This window comes from Glycine max, chromosome 1, assembly GCF_000004515.6.
Source record: "Glycine max cultivar Williams 82 chromosome 1, Glycine_max_v4.0, whole genome shotgun sequence".
NCBI lineage: Eukaryota > Viridiplantae > Streptophyta > Magnoliopsida > Fabales > Fabaceae > Glycine > Glycine max.
Genome location: NC_016088.4, coordinates 5438465 through 5455935, shown reverse-complemented (window position 1 = coordinate 5455935; position 17471 = coordinate 5438465). Strand labels below are relative to the sequence as shown.

Sequence of the window (17471 nt, the reverse complement as noted above, 5' to 3'; positions counted from 1 at the left end):
TGCAATCTTACACTCAAGATTGGATACCCAAATATTCTTTAATACTAAACGGCTCCAGGATTTCACTAACAAATGTGTTTGAAGGTTTACAACAAAATCAGTTATCAATGTGAGTGTGACACTTCTACTCCTTACATATATGAATTACTAATAAAAGGAATAAGAAATTTGAATTAATTAAAAGTTTAAAACATATTTAAATAAAAGCATTTCAAAAGGATAAAGGGTTTACATTTACTTCACTATTATCAAACAGAAACATTTTTTGCTCAAAACATCATGTAATTAAACAAAAATCATATCTCAATGTCACATTTTATCAGAGCATTGTGTCCCGACGTTTTTCCGCACAAGGTTTCTTAAAACAATTCACTAGCCATCTGCTCTAACAACATATAGGGAATGAATTATCACATTCCTAACTAATAGAGAGAAACAAAATCACAACACAACACGCCTCATTCATTTTCATATCATTCACTTACTCAAAGATTAAAACACAATATTACTAAATCAATCAATATCGACCAATATATAAGCGTTATGTAACAAATACACTAAGACTCAATCATATATGCAATGTGTGGTATCATGTCAGTGAAAAATCTCATCGGGTGTCTAGGAGTACATGACAAGACAAACCACACACTAGTAGTCACTCTCACTAGGTAAAATCATAGGAAGACCAGTTAGGGTCACGCTATTTTGCAAGAATGTTCCAAAATCCAACAATGAGAAATAACAACCAAAAGTTTATATACCTCTGCATGTATATCCTAAATGTATTTTAAAGAAGTCATGAAAATCCAACAATGAAAAATAACATCTTGATTTTGAGCACTGCAGCCTCATCATGAAAATTAATCATAATTTTCAATTTAGAATTATTTCGGGAGTAAAATACAATTTGATAGAATTTATTATTGACAAAAAAGGATAAAATGTGATAAGCATTTAAAGAATTACATTTCATAAAACGATCCAAAAATTGATTCTCTAAGAATTTCTACGCATGTTTATTTTAATCCTAAAGTGTGAAAAATTCATCCCTTAACTCAAATGTTTTCAATTAGAAATGATGACGTTTTTGGTGCTCCATAAAATTCTTGAGATCCGGTTACTCTACGGGATTCTTGAGAATAAGAGAAAAAAAACATAAATATTTTTACAAAACTTCTCATAATTAAAATTTGTTTATATAATGAGTTCCAATGATCTAATTTTATTTTATTTTATTTATTTATTTAAAAGAAACAAAGAGACGGTTACAGGAAGTCTCGGGTGTTTAAAGTAAAACAAGAAGGATGATTGTTATATATATATATATATATATATATATATATATATATATATATATATATATATATATATATATATATATATAAATATAAAATGAAACGGTGCGTAACTCACCCCAAACAAACAGAGAGGTTAGTACTTAAGAAGCGAATCAACCATTGTTTTTCTAACATTGAAGGGTCTGGATTTGTAAATTGAATATCTGCCATGTTTGTTTCTTGTTCTGGAACATGTACTCCCATCTATTCAATACCACTTTTTCCTTCATTCTCAAATGAAATCTCAACACAGTTCCACCCATTCTCTGTATGTGTATGAGCAGCAGATTTACTTTCATCAACTTTACTTACAGAATTGTATGATTTGTCGTAATTATATATCTAGTAGCATATAGAGTAATCTCTGGGCACTGTTGCGAGCCATTAAGGAACACATCCAACTTAAACATACAGAACCATTGGAAACATCCCACGACACAGAGATTAATTGTTGGGAACTTGTTACAAAACCAGAAACTCTGAGATGGACCCCTGCTACTGAGATTGAACGAACTTGGGATAGCTGATCCTGGGAAAACGAAATGTGTGCCCCCAGTTATATGTATTGTCTGTCAACCACATTTAATTTTAAAATGTGAGTTAAGCATCGAAGGTAAGATTTGACATGACAATAGATTTGTCTTTTTTATTTTTTTTATTTTAAGGAATGCTTAAAGAATATGAGAAAAGATTCAAAACATAGATCAGATACCTTATTCATTAACCTTTCCTTAGACTTGGAAGTCAACAATGTGTAATTGATAGCAGAAAGATACTCTATGTTTGGTGGCAGGCCTCTGATTTCTCGAAGCTCCTTGCAATTATCAAGATGCAGTTTCTTCAAATTAGTTGCTCCAGACAAGTCTGGTACTTCTTCTAGCAATTTACAATCACTTAACTTCATATCCGTCAAAGATTTAAATTTCTGCAAAATGTATAAATGACCGAGTAACTAATTCATGGATTTTCAAATGGACTTATCAATATTCCAGACCAAATACATATCAGGATAGGCAACTAATATTATACCATGTTTCCTTGATTCTTGAATGTAAAGAAACTCAGAGACAAGTCAAATATGACAAGTTTCTTTGGATCAAAATCAGCAGGAAGTGTTGATTCAGGATATCTAGACCATTTTAGCACTCTTAGACGTTTTGGGAGAGCGCTAGGTCCTCTAGAAAAGCAAGTATTTTTTACCACCAGTATTTTAAGGTTTTCCATCTTCTTCAATGTGTTTCCATCCCATTGTACCTCTTTATCTTTGGGCAAGTCTAGCACAATGATCTGAGTTTTGTCAGATCCCTTCAAGCCAAAAGAATTAAATTAGAATAAAGTTCGTAAATTAAAAGTATATTACTTCAGGGATGACAACTTTTGTCAACATAAAATTGAAATGAAGGATCAAAGAAAAAATATGAAGGATCAAAGAGAACAGCATAATGCACACACATTGTTCTCTTTTAATACACGAACAATATCTTTATAGAACCATAATCTACTGCGTTCACCGGGCTGAGGGTGATTCCTGCTGCACAATTTCTCTACCCATATCCTCAATCAGATTATGCATTCTCACACAGCCGTGAACAATTTTTATCAAACACTTGTCAATCAACACCTGGATAGCATAATCTAGAGTGATGCCACGACCACTCTGTAGTATGGCCATGACATTTCTTTGTTTGTATCCTACAAAGTAGCAGGCCAAGTCTAAAAAAATTTCCTTCTCCAATTCCTCTAAGCCATCATAACTTACTATTAGGATTTTCTGAATACTTTTATGAGGAATTCTTTCATAAGCATCTAATGCTGAATTCCATTCCGGCACTGTTTTACCAAATAAATCAGAACCTAGTATTTCCAATGGTAATGGAAGGCAATCAAAATGCTGTATTATTCTCAGTGAAATGTTTTGAAAACTAGGATTAACTTGCTTACTTTTGAAAGCATGCCAGCTGAACAATTCAAGGGCTTCATCATGATTTAATCCGTCTACTTTATAGGTTCTTTCAGTTTCAACACCGTGAGAATGTAGCTGATGTATATCTCTAGTTGTGATAATAATTCTGCTGCCAGAACCAAACCAATCAAGTTCACCTGCGAGTACTTTCAATTGCTCCAAGTTGTCAACATCATCCAAAATCAAAAGAATTTTCTTTTTGCAGAGCCTACGTTTAATTATTGGAATTCCTTTCCTTACATTCCCCAACTATTGTCTTTCTCCCCAACTATATCAGAAAGAAGTGTCTGCTGAAGGTATACCAGTCCATTCTTGTCGGAATTTTCTCTAACATCAAATAAAAAAGAGAGACCTTTAAATTGATCAGCGACGAAATTGTACACTGCACATGCAAGTGTTGTCTTTCCAATTCTGCCTGTTCCATAAATCCCTACCATGTGGACTCCATCATTTGACTCAACATCAAGAAGTGACTTTACCTTCTGCACGCGAGACTAAGCCAACTGGGCTTTTAGCAACACCTAAAGGGATACGATTGATCCTTTTAGAGACCTCTTGAATCTCGAATGATCCCATATTGGTACCTGCCCAAGTGCAAAAGTTCGAATGATGTCATTGAGAGTGTGTTTGGATGAGGCAATTTAATTTTAAATTTTAAGAATTTCAAATGTTTCAATTGAAATTCTTTCATTTTCAAAATTTTGTGTTTGGATAAAGAAATTAAATTTCTTCATTTTCAAAATTTTAAATTGGGCTCCACATTCTATCCCGAACTCTGCTTCTTTGTCATAGCCTTCAAGCCCAACATCACTCACAAAACCAACCACTACGACGTCATTCAACTCTCCCTAAGCATCACCTTCCGCGTGGTGGAGCACAACTACTTCACCGTGAAGAAACTCCTAACCAAACATAACCTAACGAAACGCAAGACAACTGCACTCCACAATTGACTCAAAACCATAGACGAAACTCTCGATGAGCTCAAAGAAGCATATCACAACCTCGAGCTCTACCCTAACAAGAAAACTCTGTACCAGTATGCCGACGATCTCAAAACCCTCATCAGCACCGCCATAACGAACTAGGTCATGTGCCTCGATGGTTTCTCTCACGATGACACAGAAAAGCACGTGAGAGAGACGAGCTTGAGAGAGAAAGTGAGGTTGTGAGTGCGAGTAAGCGCAAGGGGTTGCGAGTGTGAAAGCAAGAGTGCAAGTGCGAGGTTGCGAGCAAGAAGTTGCACTGCAGAGCGTCTATAGAAGAAGAGAATTTCAATTTCTCACGTTTTAGAAGAAAATTAAAATTTCACATTTTTAGTTGTTTAAAGTTCCGTTTTAAAATTCTTAAAATTTAAATTCTTCATAAGAAAACATCCAAACAATGAATTTTAGAGTAAATAAATTTAAATTTTCTAATAAATTACTTTCCTCAATTAAAATTATTTATCCAAATATGAAATTCAAAGATCTTACAAATAATAATAATATGGGTAAAGTATATTTTTCATCTCCTAAAATATGTAAAACCTGGAATTGATCCTTCCAAAACTTTTTGTCACATTTCAGTTCCCCTAAAATTTTAACATGTTACTATTCATCTAATGTGTTAGTGTGTTCACTCGGTTAGGGAATCTACTTATGTGACACATAGGATTGAACAGAGATTTTGTTTCACATGTTTGTGCGAATTTAAAAAAAAAATGATGACAGTACATGTTATAATACTGGATTGACATACTCGATTTACTAACTGAATTAACATACTGGATAAATAGTAAAATGTTATAATTTAAGAGAGAGACTTAAATGGGACGAAAAATTTTGTCCGGATTTCACATTATTTAGAGGTAGCAAAAACATACTTTACCCAATAATAATTTACTTACCCTTTGTTGAAATGCCAACCAGATAGACTTGAAGCTTCTTGCAAAGCTAACCTCCATTTTTTTCAGCTTGTCCTTTTCACTGATTCTTGTTTCATGCTTGACTAGTGCTTCTACATAGCTTCCTTTCGGATGGCCCATGTCAACTTGATCTACTTTATAAAAAACGGGCCAAACCAGTCTCCCATTGTGTTTGAAGCACTCCATAATCTTCACAAGTTCTTGTAAACAAAAAGTTAATGATGCATAGTTTTCTGAAAAGATCACAATAGCAATCTTGGATTCTTGAATTGCCTTCATTAAAGTTGGTGTAATTTCTTCTCCCTTCCTTACCCCTTGATCATCCATGAAGGCGTTGATTCCCTTTTCACAAAGTATGATAAAGATTTCTTGTAATACCGGTCCAGGTATCCTCACCCTGAAAACGAAGGAAAACATCGTAAGTCCATTCATAGGCCTAGGATGAGGAGGACGAGGATGTTGGTGATGGGGGAAATAGGCCAACACAATAACAAACTCTATAATAGAGTAATAGGCAGCGGAAATAAATTCTCCCAAACTTGCAAGAACTTATGAGGAGCACCAATAAAGTATAGAGTGCAAAATAGCAATTAAAGAAAATAGAGACACAATTTATATAACGTGGAAAACCCTTCAATGCAAGGGTAAAAACCACAGGTCATTCATACCAAAGAAATAACTACACTATAATCAATGAAGATATAAGAGAGTATTCAAAAAGTGGACTAAAAATGTGCTACAAACAGTCAAATCAAATCAGACCCTCAATTGGGACAATAGAGACAAGAAGATGAAATCCCAAAATATAGAGCAAAGAATGCGAAACACTTATCCCTCTCTCCAGATATCCTTTTCATGATCCAACCAGAAAATTTGAAGTATCATGTGTGTAGAACCTGTTGTCCAAAAATCAGCCCAATCTAACGGTGAACGAATCTACAATTGCAATTTTAAAAATGCTCTGTAGTGGGTATGCGAAAATCACAATGATTTTCCCTCTCCTTTCTCTCTCAATGATTTGTAACTATTTCTCCCTCTCAAATGAGTATCTTTCTCTCTCTCTCTGTTTCTCTAATCTGACCCCTCTCCACTTAAATAAGTGAGACAAAATGGGCATTTTCATTTGGGCCTTTACTCCACATAGGAAGGGAGCCCAAAAAACCCAACAAATCTCCCCCTCACAACTATGTGGAGGTGACCACCAAACCAACGATCTCACACCAAGCTTCAAACTTCCCTCTTAGTAATGCCTTAGTCATCATATTAGCACCATTATCATCAGTATGAATTTTGGCCAACTCCAATAGCTTAGCATCCAAAGCATCTCGTATCCAATGATACCTCACATCAATATACTTAGACCTTGAATGAAAGGTTGAGTTCTTATCAAGATGAATAGCACTCTAACTATCCATAAATAGTAGATATTTATCCTGAACAAAACCAAGCTTCTGCAAGAATTTCTTCACCCATAGCAACTCCTTGCATGCTTCGGTAATGACAATGAATTCTGCCTCTATAGTAGACAAAACTACACACTTCCGTAGCTTGGACTGCCAAGTCACAGCTCCCCCTGCAAATTTAATCAAATAGCTCGAAGTGGACCTCCTGGAATCAATGTCTTCAGCCATATCTGAGTCTGAGTACCCCACCAAAGTAGGCTTATCACCACCAAAACAAAGCCTCATATCAACAGTACTATGAAGATATCTCAAAATCCATTTCACAACATTCCAATGCTCTATACCTGGGTTTGAAAAAAAATCTACTAACTATACCAACAACATGTGCTATATTTGGTTTTGTGCATACCATTGCATACATCAAACTTCCCACCGCAAATGCATAAGGAACCCGTTGCATATCTAATTTCTCAGCTTCATTTGATGGACTTTATTTAGAACTCACTTAAAACGAGTAGCAGGAGGAGTGCTCACCACCTTAGCCTTTTCCATCTGGAATCTCTACAACACTCTTTTGATGTAGTGTTCTTGTGACAGCCACAACTTCTTCTCTTTTCTGTCATGCATGATTCTTATACCAAGAATTTGTTTAGAGCTCCCATGTCTTTCATGGAAAATGACTCACCTAATTTCTTCTTCAACTTGTCAATCCTATAAACATTTTTTCCAACAATAAGCATGTCATCAACATACAATAACAGGATAATGAAGTCATCATCATAAAACTTTCTAACAAAGACACAATGGTCAGAAGTTGTCTTCCCGTGGCCTTGCTCACACATAATAGACTCAAACTTCTTGTACCACTGCCTCGGAGCCTGCTTCAAACCATATAGGCTCTTTCTCAGCCTACACACATAGTCTTCTTTCACTTCAACATGAAAACCATCAGGTTGCTTCATGTAGGTCTCTTCCTCCAAATCATCATGAAGGAAAGAAGTTTTTACATCCATTTGCTCTACCTCCAAATCAAGAGTAGAAGCCAAACTTAACACGGTTCTAATGGATGACATTTTCACCACGGGAGAAAAGAACTCATTAAAATCAACACCTTTCCTTTGACTATAGCCCTTCACTACTAATCTGGCTTGTACCTTAGAGATGTAGAGTTACTCTCATGCTTCACCTTATAGATCCACCTGTTATCCAAGGCCCTCTTACCCTTAGGTAATTTCACTAAATTAATAGTGTGATTATCATGTATGAATTTCATCTCATCCTTTATTGCATCCAGCCACTTTCTCTTTTCTTCACTTTCCATGGCCTCTCTAAAGTACTCAGGTTCTCCATCATCTACTAGGATCACATACTCATTAGGAGAATACCTCTTAGAAGGTTGTCTCTCCCTGTTGGAAATCCTGAGTTAAACTTGAGGTGGTTCGGTAGCATCACCAAGATTTTAATCTTGTGACATGTCATGCTCCTCTTCATCATCATTATCAGCAGGAACATCTACCTCATCTCCTAGTTGTTGGACACCAACATCATTCTGAACATCAGTATTCAAACTCTGAATAGGCGACTGAACTGGTTGAAATTCAGCCACACCGTTTTCTTCCTTGGGTGTAGACTTCTCCACCTTATCAATGTCTTCAATGATTTGGTTTTCCATGAATTTCACATCACAAATTCTAACAAGCTTCTTCTCAATAGGATCATAGAACCTGTGACTAAATTCATTCTCACCATAACCAATGAAGATACCACTGCCTTGACTTTGCATCCAACTTGGATCTCTTATCCTTTGGAACATGCACAAAAGCCTTGCAGCCAAAAACTCAAAAGTGATCACACGTCTCATTCTTGCCAAACCAATTTTTTTTTGCACCTCACTATTCAAAGCAACAACAGGACTAAGATTGATAACATGCATCACCGTGTACAGTGCCTCACCCCAGAAGTGCTTGGGTAACTTTGCTTTAGAGAGCATACATGTCACTCTCTCAATCAATGTCCTGTTCATCCTCTCTACCAAACCATTCAATTGAGTAGTTTTAGGAGGATTTTTCTCATGAGCAATACCGTGCTGCTTGCAGTAGACATCAAATGGTCCATAATACTCACCACCATTGTTTGTATGAATGCCTTTCAGCTTTTTACTTAACTGCCTCTCAACTAGGACATGAAACTCCTTGAACTTCTCAAGAACTTGGTCTTTTGTCTTCAAAACATAGACCCAAAGTTTCCTGGAACAGTCATCAATGAAGGTAACGAAATAGAGTGCACCACTAAAGGATTTCACCTTGCCACAAACATCTGAATGCACCAATTCAAGCAACTTAGATTTTTTGGAGGAAGGATGCTTCTTGAAGGATACTTTGGTTTGCTTACCAACCATGCAATGAGAATATTTCTCCAAATCTACATTCTTCAATCCCGGAAGCATATCCTTCTTGGCTAAACAATTCAGCCCCTTCTCACTAATATGACTAAGCCTTCGGTGCCACAAAGATGCCTCCATATCCATAGCATTCACACTATCTCTAGCAACCAAAGCTTTCGTTTAATACAACTTTGAAATTTTCTCTCCCTTGGCCACAACCAGGTTACCCTTAGTGAGTTTCCACTTTCTAGAATCAAAGTGGTTATCATAACCAACATCATCAAGTACCTACACAGAGATCAAATTAAAACGGACATCTGGAGCATGTTTCACTCATCTAAGTAGTAACTGAATTCCCATGTTGGTTTGCAAACAAACATCACCAACACTAATCACCTTGGACACACCATCATTACCTATCTTCAAGACTCCAAAATCACCTGGAGTGTAAGATGTGAAGAACTCCTTTCTGGCTGTAACATGCAGTGTAGCACCACTATCAATTATCCACATGCTCTCATCAGATACAAGATTAAGTGAATCAAGGTCATGGAAAATAACAAGATTATCACTAGTAGCAGTAGTCACACAGTTATCATCATGATCCTTCTCTTTTTGCTTACCCTTCTTGTCTTTACTCTCCTTCTTCCATAGAAAACAATTCCTCTGGATATACCTTGTTCTATGACAATAATGACACAATATTCTTATACCGAGACCTAGACTTGCTTCTGCTATTGTCTCTATCACCCTTCATATGTGCCTCCATCGTTCAAGTAAGTAGAAAAACAACCCCTTAACTAAAGAGCTCTGATACCACTCTGATGGGGGAAATAAGCCAACACAATAACAAACTCTATAATAGAGTAATAGGCAGTGGAAATAAATTCCCCCAAACTTGCAAGAACTTGTGAGGAGCACCAATAAAGTATATAGCACAAAATAGAAATTAAAGACCACGGGTCGTTCAGATTAAAGAAATAACTCCACTGTAATCAATGAAGATACAAGAGAGTCTCCAACAAGTGCACTAAAACGTGCTATAAATAGTCAAATCAAAACAGACCCTCAATTGGGACAATAGAGACAAGAAGATGAAACCTCAAAATATAGAACAGAGAATGCAAAACACTTATCTCTCTCCAGATATCTTTTTCATGATTCAACCGAACAATTTGAAGTATCACGTGTGTAGAACTTGCTGCCAAAAATCAGTCCGATCTAACGGTGAATGAATCCGCAGTTGCAATCTGAAAAATACTTTCTAGTGGATATGTGAAAATCACAATGATTTTCTCTTTCCTTTCTCTCTCAATGATTTGTAATTGTTTCTCCATCTCAAATGAGTTTCTCTGTGTGTGTGTGTGTATGTTTCTCTAATTTGACCCCTCTCCACTTAAATAAGTGAGACAAAATGAACCTTCTCATTTGAATTTTTACTCCACATAAAAAGAAAGCCAAAAAACTCAACCGTTGGATTAAACATGGTAGCCATAGCAATGATTCTTGACATGTTTGAGCAAGCAATAATTGAGCAGAGGAAAAGTAAAGTCACATAACTACAATGCCTTATTAAGGCTAATTCCTTTTAGGTACTTTATAATTTATACCAATGAGACATCAGTGTCCCTATTCCCACGTTAATCATTATACTAACTTTTTTTAAAAAAGTCTTTAATATAAATCTAATCATTTATATTAAGTTTTGATTAAAAAAAAAGTTTTGATCAGAAAATCATTTATTAATATATTTGTCGTTTGTTTTTGCAATAATTTATGTTATACTAAATTATTTGACTCATATAGTATATTCTCAATCACAAGTTCTTTCTCTGTTGAATATCATTCTAGTATTTTATATACTACTAACAATAAATTTAGTTAGATATTTTGCGACTCCCAAAAAATGGCTATTTCGGTTTGTTTGGGTGTTTTTGAAGTGCAAGAAGCAAAATTAGGAGGTGCCAGCAAATAATTCCCCACTTATTTGTTTGTTTAATTATTATTTTCTTTTGGCAAATAAAACATATATTATGAAACACACCGTTTCATTTTAAAAAGATAAAATAATAATAAAATAAAAACACAATCCCTCCTTTCCTTTTTTTTAGAACACCCGAGAATTCCCACTCCCCCCTCCTCCCAACTCCTTCGTGCTTGTTTCATTTTTTCTAACAACACCCTTTCTCCTCTCCAATCCTCCTTCATCTTCCTCTCATTAATTTTCTTACTTTCTCTTCCATAGATTCAAAATTTCTTATACCCATGAGGCATACAAGCATGGAGCATGTGGCTTGAGTAGGGAGGTACAATATACATCTCCAAGAACATTCTCTACTTGAGTTCCTTGAGGTAAATTTTTAACCCGCTAAGTTAGACATGTTAAATTTGAGAATTTTATATAATCTCTTGTTCTTTTTATTTAAATGCCTAGATTATGTAGAAAATTCGATGGTGGCTCCTCCCAATGGCATTGGAGGGCATTGGTTGTGTCTTCTTTGATTGTAGTAGCTAATCTACTTAGTGACATTTTTAACTATTTTTAGGAGATTGAAGCAAAGTAAATTTTAAAATAAGCTCTTTTGGTTATTATGGTTTCTATGAGTACTTGAGGATGAAGTATAATATTTATTTTTCTTAGTTAAAATTGATTTTCTGTGATCCTTAATGATTTGATGAGTATTTTAATATAGTTTAATAATGTATTTTAAATGTGAAATTTGTTTATCATTGTGGGTGTTGTGATTGATTTATGTTTGCTACAACGAAAAGATAATGTAGTTTATGAATCGAATACTCATAGTAAATTTATTTTTCATTTGTTGCAACGAAGAAAGAATACAATCTATGGGTTGAATATCCATAATTCCTATTTTTGTTTGTTACAAAGAAGTGGTAATGTAGCCTAATTTACCGTTCATTACAATGAAGAGATAATGTAGTCTATGTACACATAGTAATAAATGAAATTAAAAATTATTATGTTTGATTATGATGTTAATTATATTTCCAATGAGTTTTCAAGGGAGTAAATATTAATTTTCCTTAAAGTGAGTTTGTTTATTTTTGCTTTTACTAAATGTCATTTCAATTCTTTTTGAATGAAAGACTCATGTTATGTTTGCTTTCTCTTTTCTGTCCACTTTGTATTTTATTCTCTCACTAAGTTCTCATGACTTATCTTTTTTTTTTTTTCATTTTTCTCCTCAGATAAACAGGTGGTTAAGTAGCTAACTTCTTAAAATTTATTGACTTACCTAGGAATTTGTTTATCTTTTTAGTAGACCTCCATTGCATATGATGGAGATTATATTTTTTGTAACTCCAGTATGATGCAGTTACAGAGATAAGGGAAGAAATAGAAAATGAGGAAATTTCTTTATTTTGAGTGGTAGATGATTTTTCATAAAGATATGTTAATGATGTAATTAAGATGTTTTGAGACACTTTGCCTCTTCCAGTGTAAGAGTTATATTACTACTACTTGGTGTGTTGAATATTATATCAAAGGCTTATACTGTGATTTGTGACCTTGATATATGATTGCTGGATCTGAATATATATACACGCATGAATATATGATATATTTTCACAAGTTATTTTATGTGATTTGTTCTGTTTTTAGGAGAAATTGTCAGATTTTTGGTAATCTCTTTGGATTAGTCATTTATTTGTGTTTAGTGTAAGGTACTATTAGGCTAGTCAGGCTGGGAAAATCATAATCTATACGGTGATCATAGTGTGGGTCATGACATATCAATACCAGCACTACAATCATATTAAAAACATTGTATTAAAAATTAAAAAACTTTTTCGAGATCGTCAATAAAATTAGTTTATAATGGGTTTCGCTATTACAATAGGCTTTTAATCCACTATAACAACGAACATTTTTGTAATGAGATCCCATCCCATACTCACACCTATTAATATATATATATATATATATATATATATATATATATATATATATATTTAATTATAATACATTAATGTCATATATATATATATAATTATTAATTTTATTTAGTAAACAATATTAAAGTCTGAAGACTTTAACCTTGGTAATTAATTCAGTTTCCATACTTGCAATCTTGTAATCTAACATATTATATCTTATAGTAGTCTTCTAGCTTCTCGAGCAAAATTTATTTGATTTGAAAATTTTATCAAACTTACAAACATACGATATATCACGAGGATTAAAAGAAACAAAAACGACAAAAAAACATGTTTTGTAAAGTATAGATGTAATAGTAACATTATTAACTGAGAAGAAAATCAAGTCTTACGATGGTTTGATTTTATTGGAGAAGAATATTATACATTGTAAACTCAGGCTACCGTGCATAAATGATGTAATTTGTGTGTGGTGTATAAAAAATAATAAATTTTAAATTAATTTTATTTCATAATATTATGATACATCTTTCACATTTTATCATCATTTTTTTTCCCTCAAACTACTCTATTACAGGCTACCATTCTCGGTCACCAGAGACAATTTCCGACAGCAACATGCTCTCCTTACCATAATCTTAACAGCCAAAAACATCATCGTTCACACCAAATCTCCTCTCCTCCATTCCAACATATTAGATCCGAATGTAACAACAATCATCACCGACCCAATGTTTGGCAGTTCAGGGAACAACCCCACCGACGTCGTCGACGAAATGAGTATTATATATAATATCTTATTCACCAGATCCTACCCATTGTCTATTCCCGGTTAATACACAATGTGATTAATTTTGAAAGATTCTTATTTCCTAATGATACATTAATAATTATTTAAATCATTTTCATTACTTATATCTTAGACTAATTAGAGTGTGTAGTAAGCAATTAGATATTCGCACGTTGACGGTGAAAACTGCACATAATATTTTAACTAAAATGCCCTGTTAGGATCATCATGTGTGCATGTCTCCGCTAGACGTGATTCTGGTATTTGGCTGTTTTTGCTTAATTCTTGTTTAGAAACTCGCGCAATATTGCAGTCAAATTTCTATTCCATACACATTTGAGCTCGCACATAACCTTAAGTTACAAAAAAGTTTCAAATTAATAATAATAAAAAGTCCTACTTTGCTAATGTAAATTGAACAGAAATCTAAGCTAAAAAGTCAGACTTAGTAGTTGTTACTTCCTACTACTAGAAGCTACAAAACAAACGGCTTCTAATATGTCTAAAATAAAATAATAATGGACTAAGTATAACACTTAGTTGTGGAATAATAACTAGATGGCATATCACAAGGAAAAGAGGAAGTATCCCAAAGCAGATTATTTGACTTCCATGCATCGACAATATTCAAAGGCATAGTAGCACTTAATGGAAACCCAATGGATCGTTGTACTACTGTCTCCAACTCCAACTCTTGGTCATCAACACGAGGCACATTCACATTAGGACCCTTTACCAATGCATTAATATTATCACAATATTGTTGTTGTTGGTTACCAAATGTGGTTTGCATCTCAGGTAGAAATGGTATTGGGTAGCCACTACAGTGCTCTTGCAATACACCAAAGTTTGAAGCTGTATTTGTGTCTTCTGAAGTAGTCTTGTTAAAATCTCCAAGCACTGAGGATGGCAAGCTCAACAACATGGAAGAAACGTCGACCATTGTAGATTTGGGATTAGCATCTGATGTTTCAAAGGGGGGTGAGAATAGCAAGCTAGTTCTAAGGTCTTCATTAGAAATGGGAAAATGATCAAAGGCTTTGTAAAGCAATGGGTTAATGATGGATTTGTATGAGGCAACATCTAAGGGACAAAGAGGACTACTACTACTATTAGTGGGTAAGGGTTGTGAATCATTGTAATTGTTATTACAGAACTGGCTGGTTAAGGTAGTTTTATTTGTCATTGGCATGTTGTCTGAACAAAACTGAGTAGTGCTGTCTTGATCTTTGGTTTGGATATGATGATCAGAGGTTCTTGTATCAGGAGGTAGGGAAGAGGCCCAAGATTGAGATAAAGTTCTTTGAGCTGTAGCATTGATTTTCTTGAATATCCTGCAGATAGCCCAAGATTCCTGCATGTGTTCATAAACAAGTTAATTAAAAAAGTCCGAAAATTGATGATCTTCACAACCACAAACACTTGAAAGTTGAAACTCGTAACTAACTCCCTAAAAAATAGATTTAAGGGTATATTTGGATACAAGTGACAAGAGTTTTTGAGATCTTTCTCTACTAAATATAAAACATTTTTTTAATATAAAAAAATCTCAAAAACACTCCCCCGGCTTGGTATCCAGACAGACTTTTATGTGTGTGTTTGGTTAAGCAATAAAACCAAGTTTAACCGAAAAAAACCACGCATTCCAGGACACAGAACCAAAAGCAACGTGGGAAGCTTTTTATTTTTCTTAACACCAGTTGCGTTGAGGGAAATGCGTACACTAAACACAGCATTAAGTTTGAGTAAGTTTTGTTACTTACATTAGCAGGAATGGTCTTGTCTATGTACTTTGGGGAGAGTGAGTCAGTGAGAGAAGGTAGCCTGAACTCATGCATCATCCAATCAGTTTTGACTCCTTTGGCAGCTCTACCTTTGTAAAAGACTAGGGATTTCTTCAGGCCAATGCACTTGGAACCTTCTGAGGAGTAGATAGGCCTATCAGTCCCAGTTGCTTTCCAGAACCCAGCTCCAGTTACCCTATTAGGCCTTGCACTGTTTCTGTATTTTCTGTCCCTTGGACAGTAAAAATACCACTCTTTCTCTCCTGTGGTGGCCAACTCTACACATACATCAGAATCATAAAACTGTTACATGATGTATACCATTAGAGACCTCTAATTAATAACAAAAGAAAAAAAAAAGAAATACTTAAATATATACATATAGAACCAAGCTAATTAAGTTTAATTAGAGTAATATGAACCAAGAGTATATAAGTGTCTTACTTGGAAGATCCCAAGGGTCAAATTTGTAGATATCAAGCTGCTTGATGAGCTCAATAGTCAAAGGGCGTTGCTGAATCTTTCTCTTGAGGTAAAACCCTACAAGCTCCTCATCAGTTGGATGAAACCTGAACCCCGGTAGCATAACTTCATCAAGTTTCTCAGCATCATTATTTCTCTCTTCCATCATGTTTAAACCTATTTTGTTCTAATAACCCTCTTAACTATTAATATGGAAAAAGATAGAGAGGAATCCTTAATTTGTTGTCTCCTCAAGATTTTCAACCAACAACCCTTAAAGGTGCTTTGAAAGAGATGACCTAAAAGGTTTTGAACTAGAAGAAGAACCCTAGAAGAAGAAAAAGAAGAAGAAGCTAAGAGTGAGAATGAGAGTGATGAAGTGTAGTTAATTTGAAGTGGTTATGTGCTTCCTGAGAAGGTGTCTACCTCCGATGGATCAGCCGTTTTTTCTGGTGACTTTCAAAGGAGTGTGTGTGTGTGTGTGTGTTTTGCGAGAATCGCTTAAGTTTGGTTCATAAAAACATGCAAAGGGCAAAGCTCTTAATACAGACCGACTACCGAGAAATTAAGAAATTGAATCCATTAACCATTTAAGTCAATACCCTAGAGTTTTACTACCACCGTATAACAAGGTACCCTCATTGAAATTTGAATAGAAAATAAACAGCTTTTATAAATAATATAACTAATTATATAGTTAATAATAATTACGTGTTTCTCTTTTTATTAAAGTATACTAGTTTAATTTTCATATATGCACCATTAATGTAGAGATTTTATAGATTCGATAATATTTATGCTATTAGTATATTTTAATTAAAATCTAGTTATATTAACATCAAAAGATGATTTAAATCAACAAAATACTGTTATTTCTTAGCTTTGCCTTATTTAAAGAAAATTTTCCTTTCAATAATTCGTTTATCAGACTATCAATTATAGATTATTAAATTAAACTTTTAACTCTCTCGGAAGTTAAAATATTTTGTATAAGACTTATGACCTTATGGTAGAATCTCAATAAACCGCCTAATTTTGCAACTTCCGGGGGATTACAATCTTATATATTTAATTACCCTTTAAACACATTAATGTCATGAAAGTTTTGGTCTATCCGCAACAAGACAAGATCTTATCAAAGTTCCAAGTAATCAATGATATTTATTTAATACTATAATGTTTGAAACTTTAAAATATCATTTGGAAACGTGGACCTGAACCGGATTCCGAAACAGAGCTCAAATTTATAATTCAACAGCAAATTCCAGTCAGACCCACTAAGGATTTTATTATTTAAGGTTTCTGAGAATCTGAAAATCCCGTTTCTATTCCATTCCCAGAGCTTCTATTCCACTGATTTTGCCAGGTTGAATCAGTTAAATAATAATAATTATTTTAAGGTTAATGTCAAATTTCTAATAACAACAAGAGGGCGTGTGATCAAAGTCTAAAGTGGTTCAGGGGACCGCTTTGCCCTTATGGAAACATTATAGTAATTAAAATATTAATCTTAACTAAACCCTTTTGTTTATTACTACCAATG

The 17471-nt window shown here is 34.2% G+C and overlaps 1 protein-coding gene and 1 pseudogene across 1 annotated transcript; both read right to left on the bottom strand.

The window, feature by feature from the left end:
- Positions 1–1465: 1465 nt before the first annotated feature.
- On the bottom strand, positions 1466–6323 carry LOC100814259 (disease resistance protein RUN1-like; annotated as a pseudogene).
- A 7675-nt stretch (positions 6324–13998) lies between these two features.
- On the bottom strand, positions 13999–16382 carry LOC100170721 (protein FEZ). The gene is made up of 3 exons (XM_014761999.3): positions 15911–16382; positions 15446–15744; positions 13999–15036 (listed from the first exon to the last, which is right to left on the bottom strand). Exons 1-3 carry the CDS (start codon positions 16095–16097, stop codon positions 14206–14208), a joined length of 1317 nt encoding a protein of 438 aa, XP_014617485.1. The 5' UTR covers positions 16098–16382; the 3' UTR covers positions 13999–14205.
- Between the last annotated feature and the right edge of the window lie 1089 nt (positions 16383–17471).

Bases quoted from the DNA above. Each gene is read 5' to 3' on its own strand.
- LOC100170721 (XM_014761999.3), bottom strand. From the start codon at position 16,097: ATGATGGAAGAGAGAAATAATGATGCTGAGAAACTTGATGAAGTTATG. The intron at 15,745-15,910 runs GTAAGACACTTA...ATGTATGTGTAG, and splicing joins TGACCCTTGGGATCTTCCAA to AGTTGGCCACCACAGGAGAG. The intron at 15,037-15,445 runs GTAAGTAACAAA...GAACACATGCAG, and splicing joins ACAAGACCATTCCTGCTAAT to GAATCTTGGGCTATCTGCAG.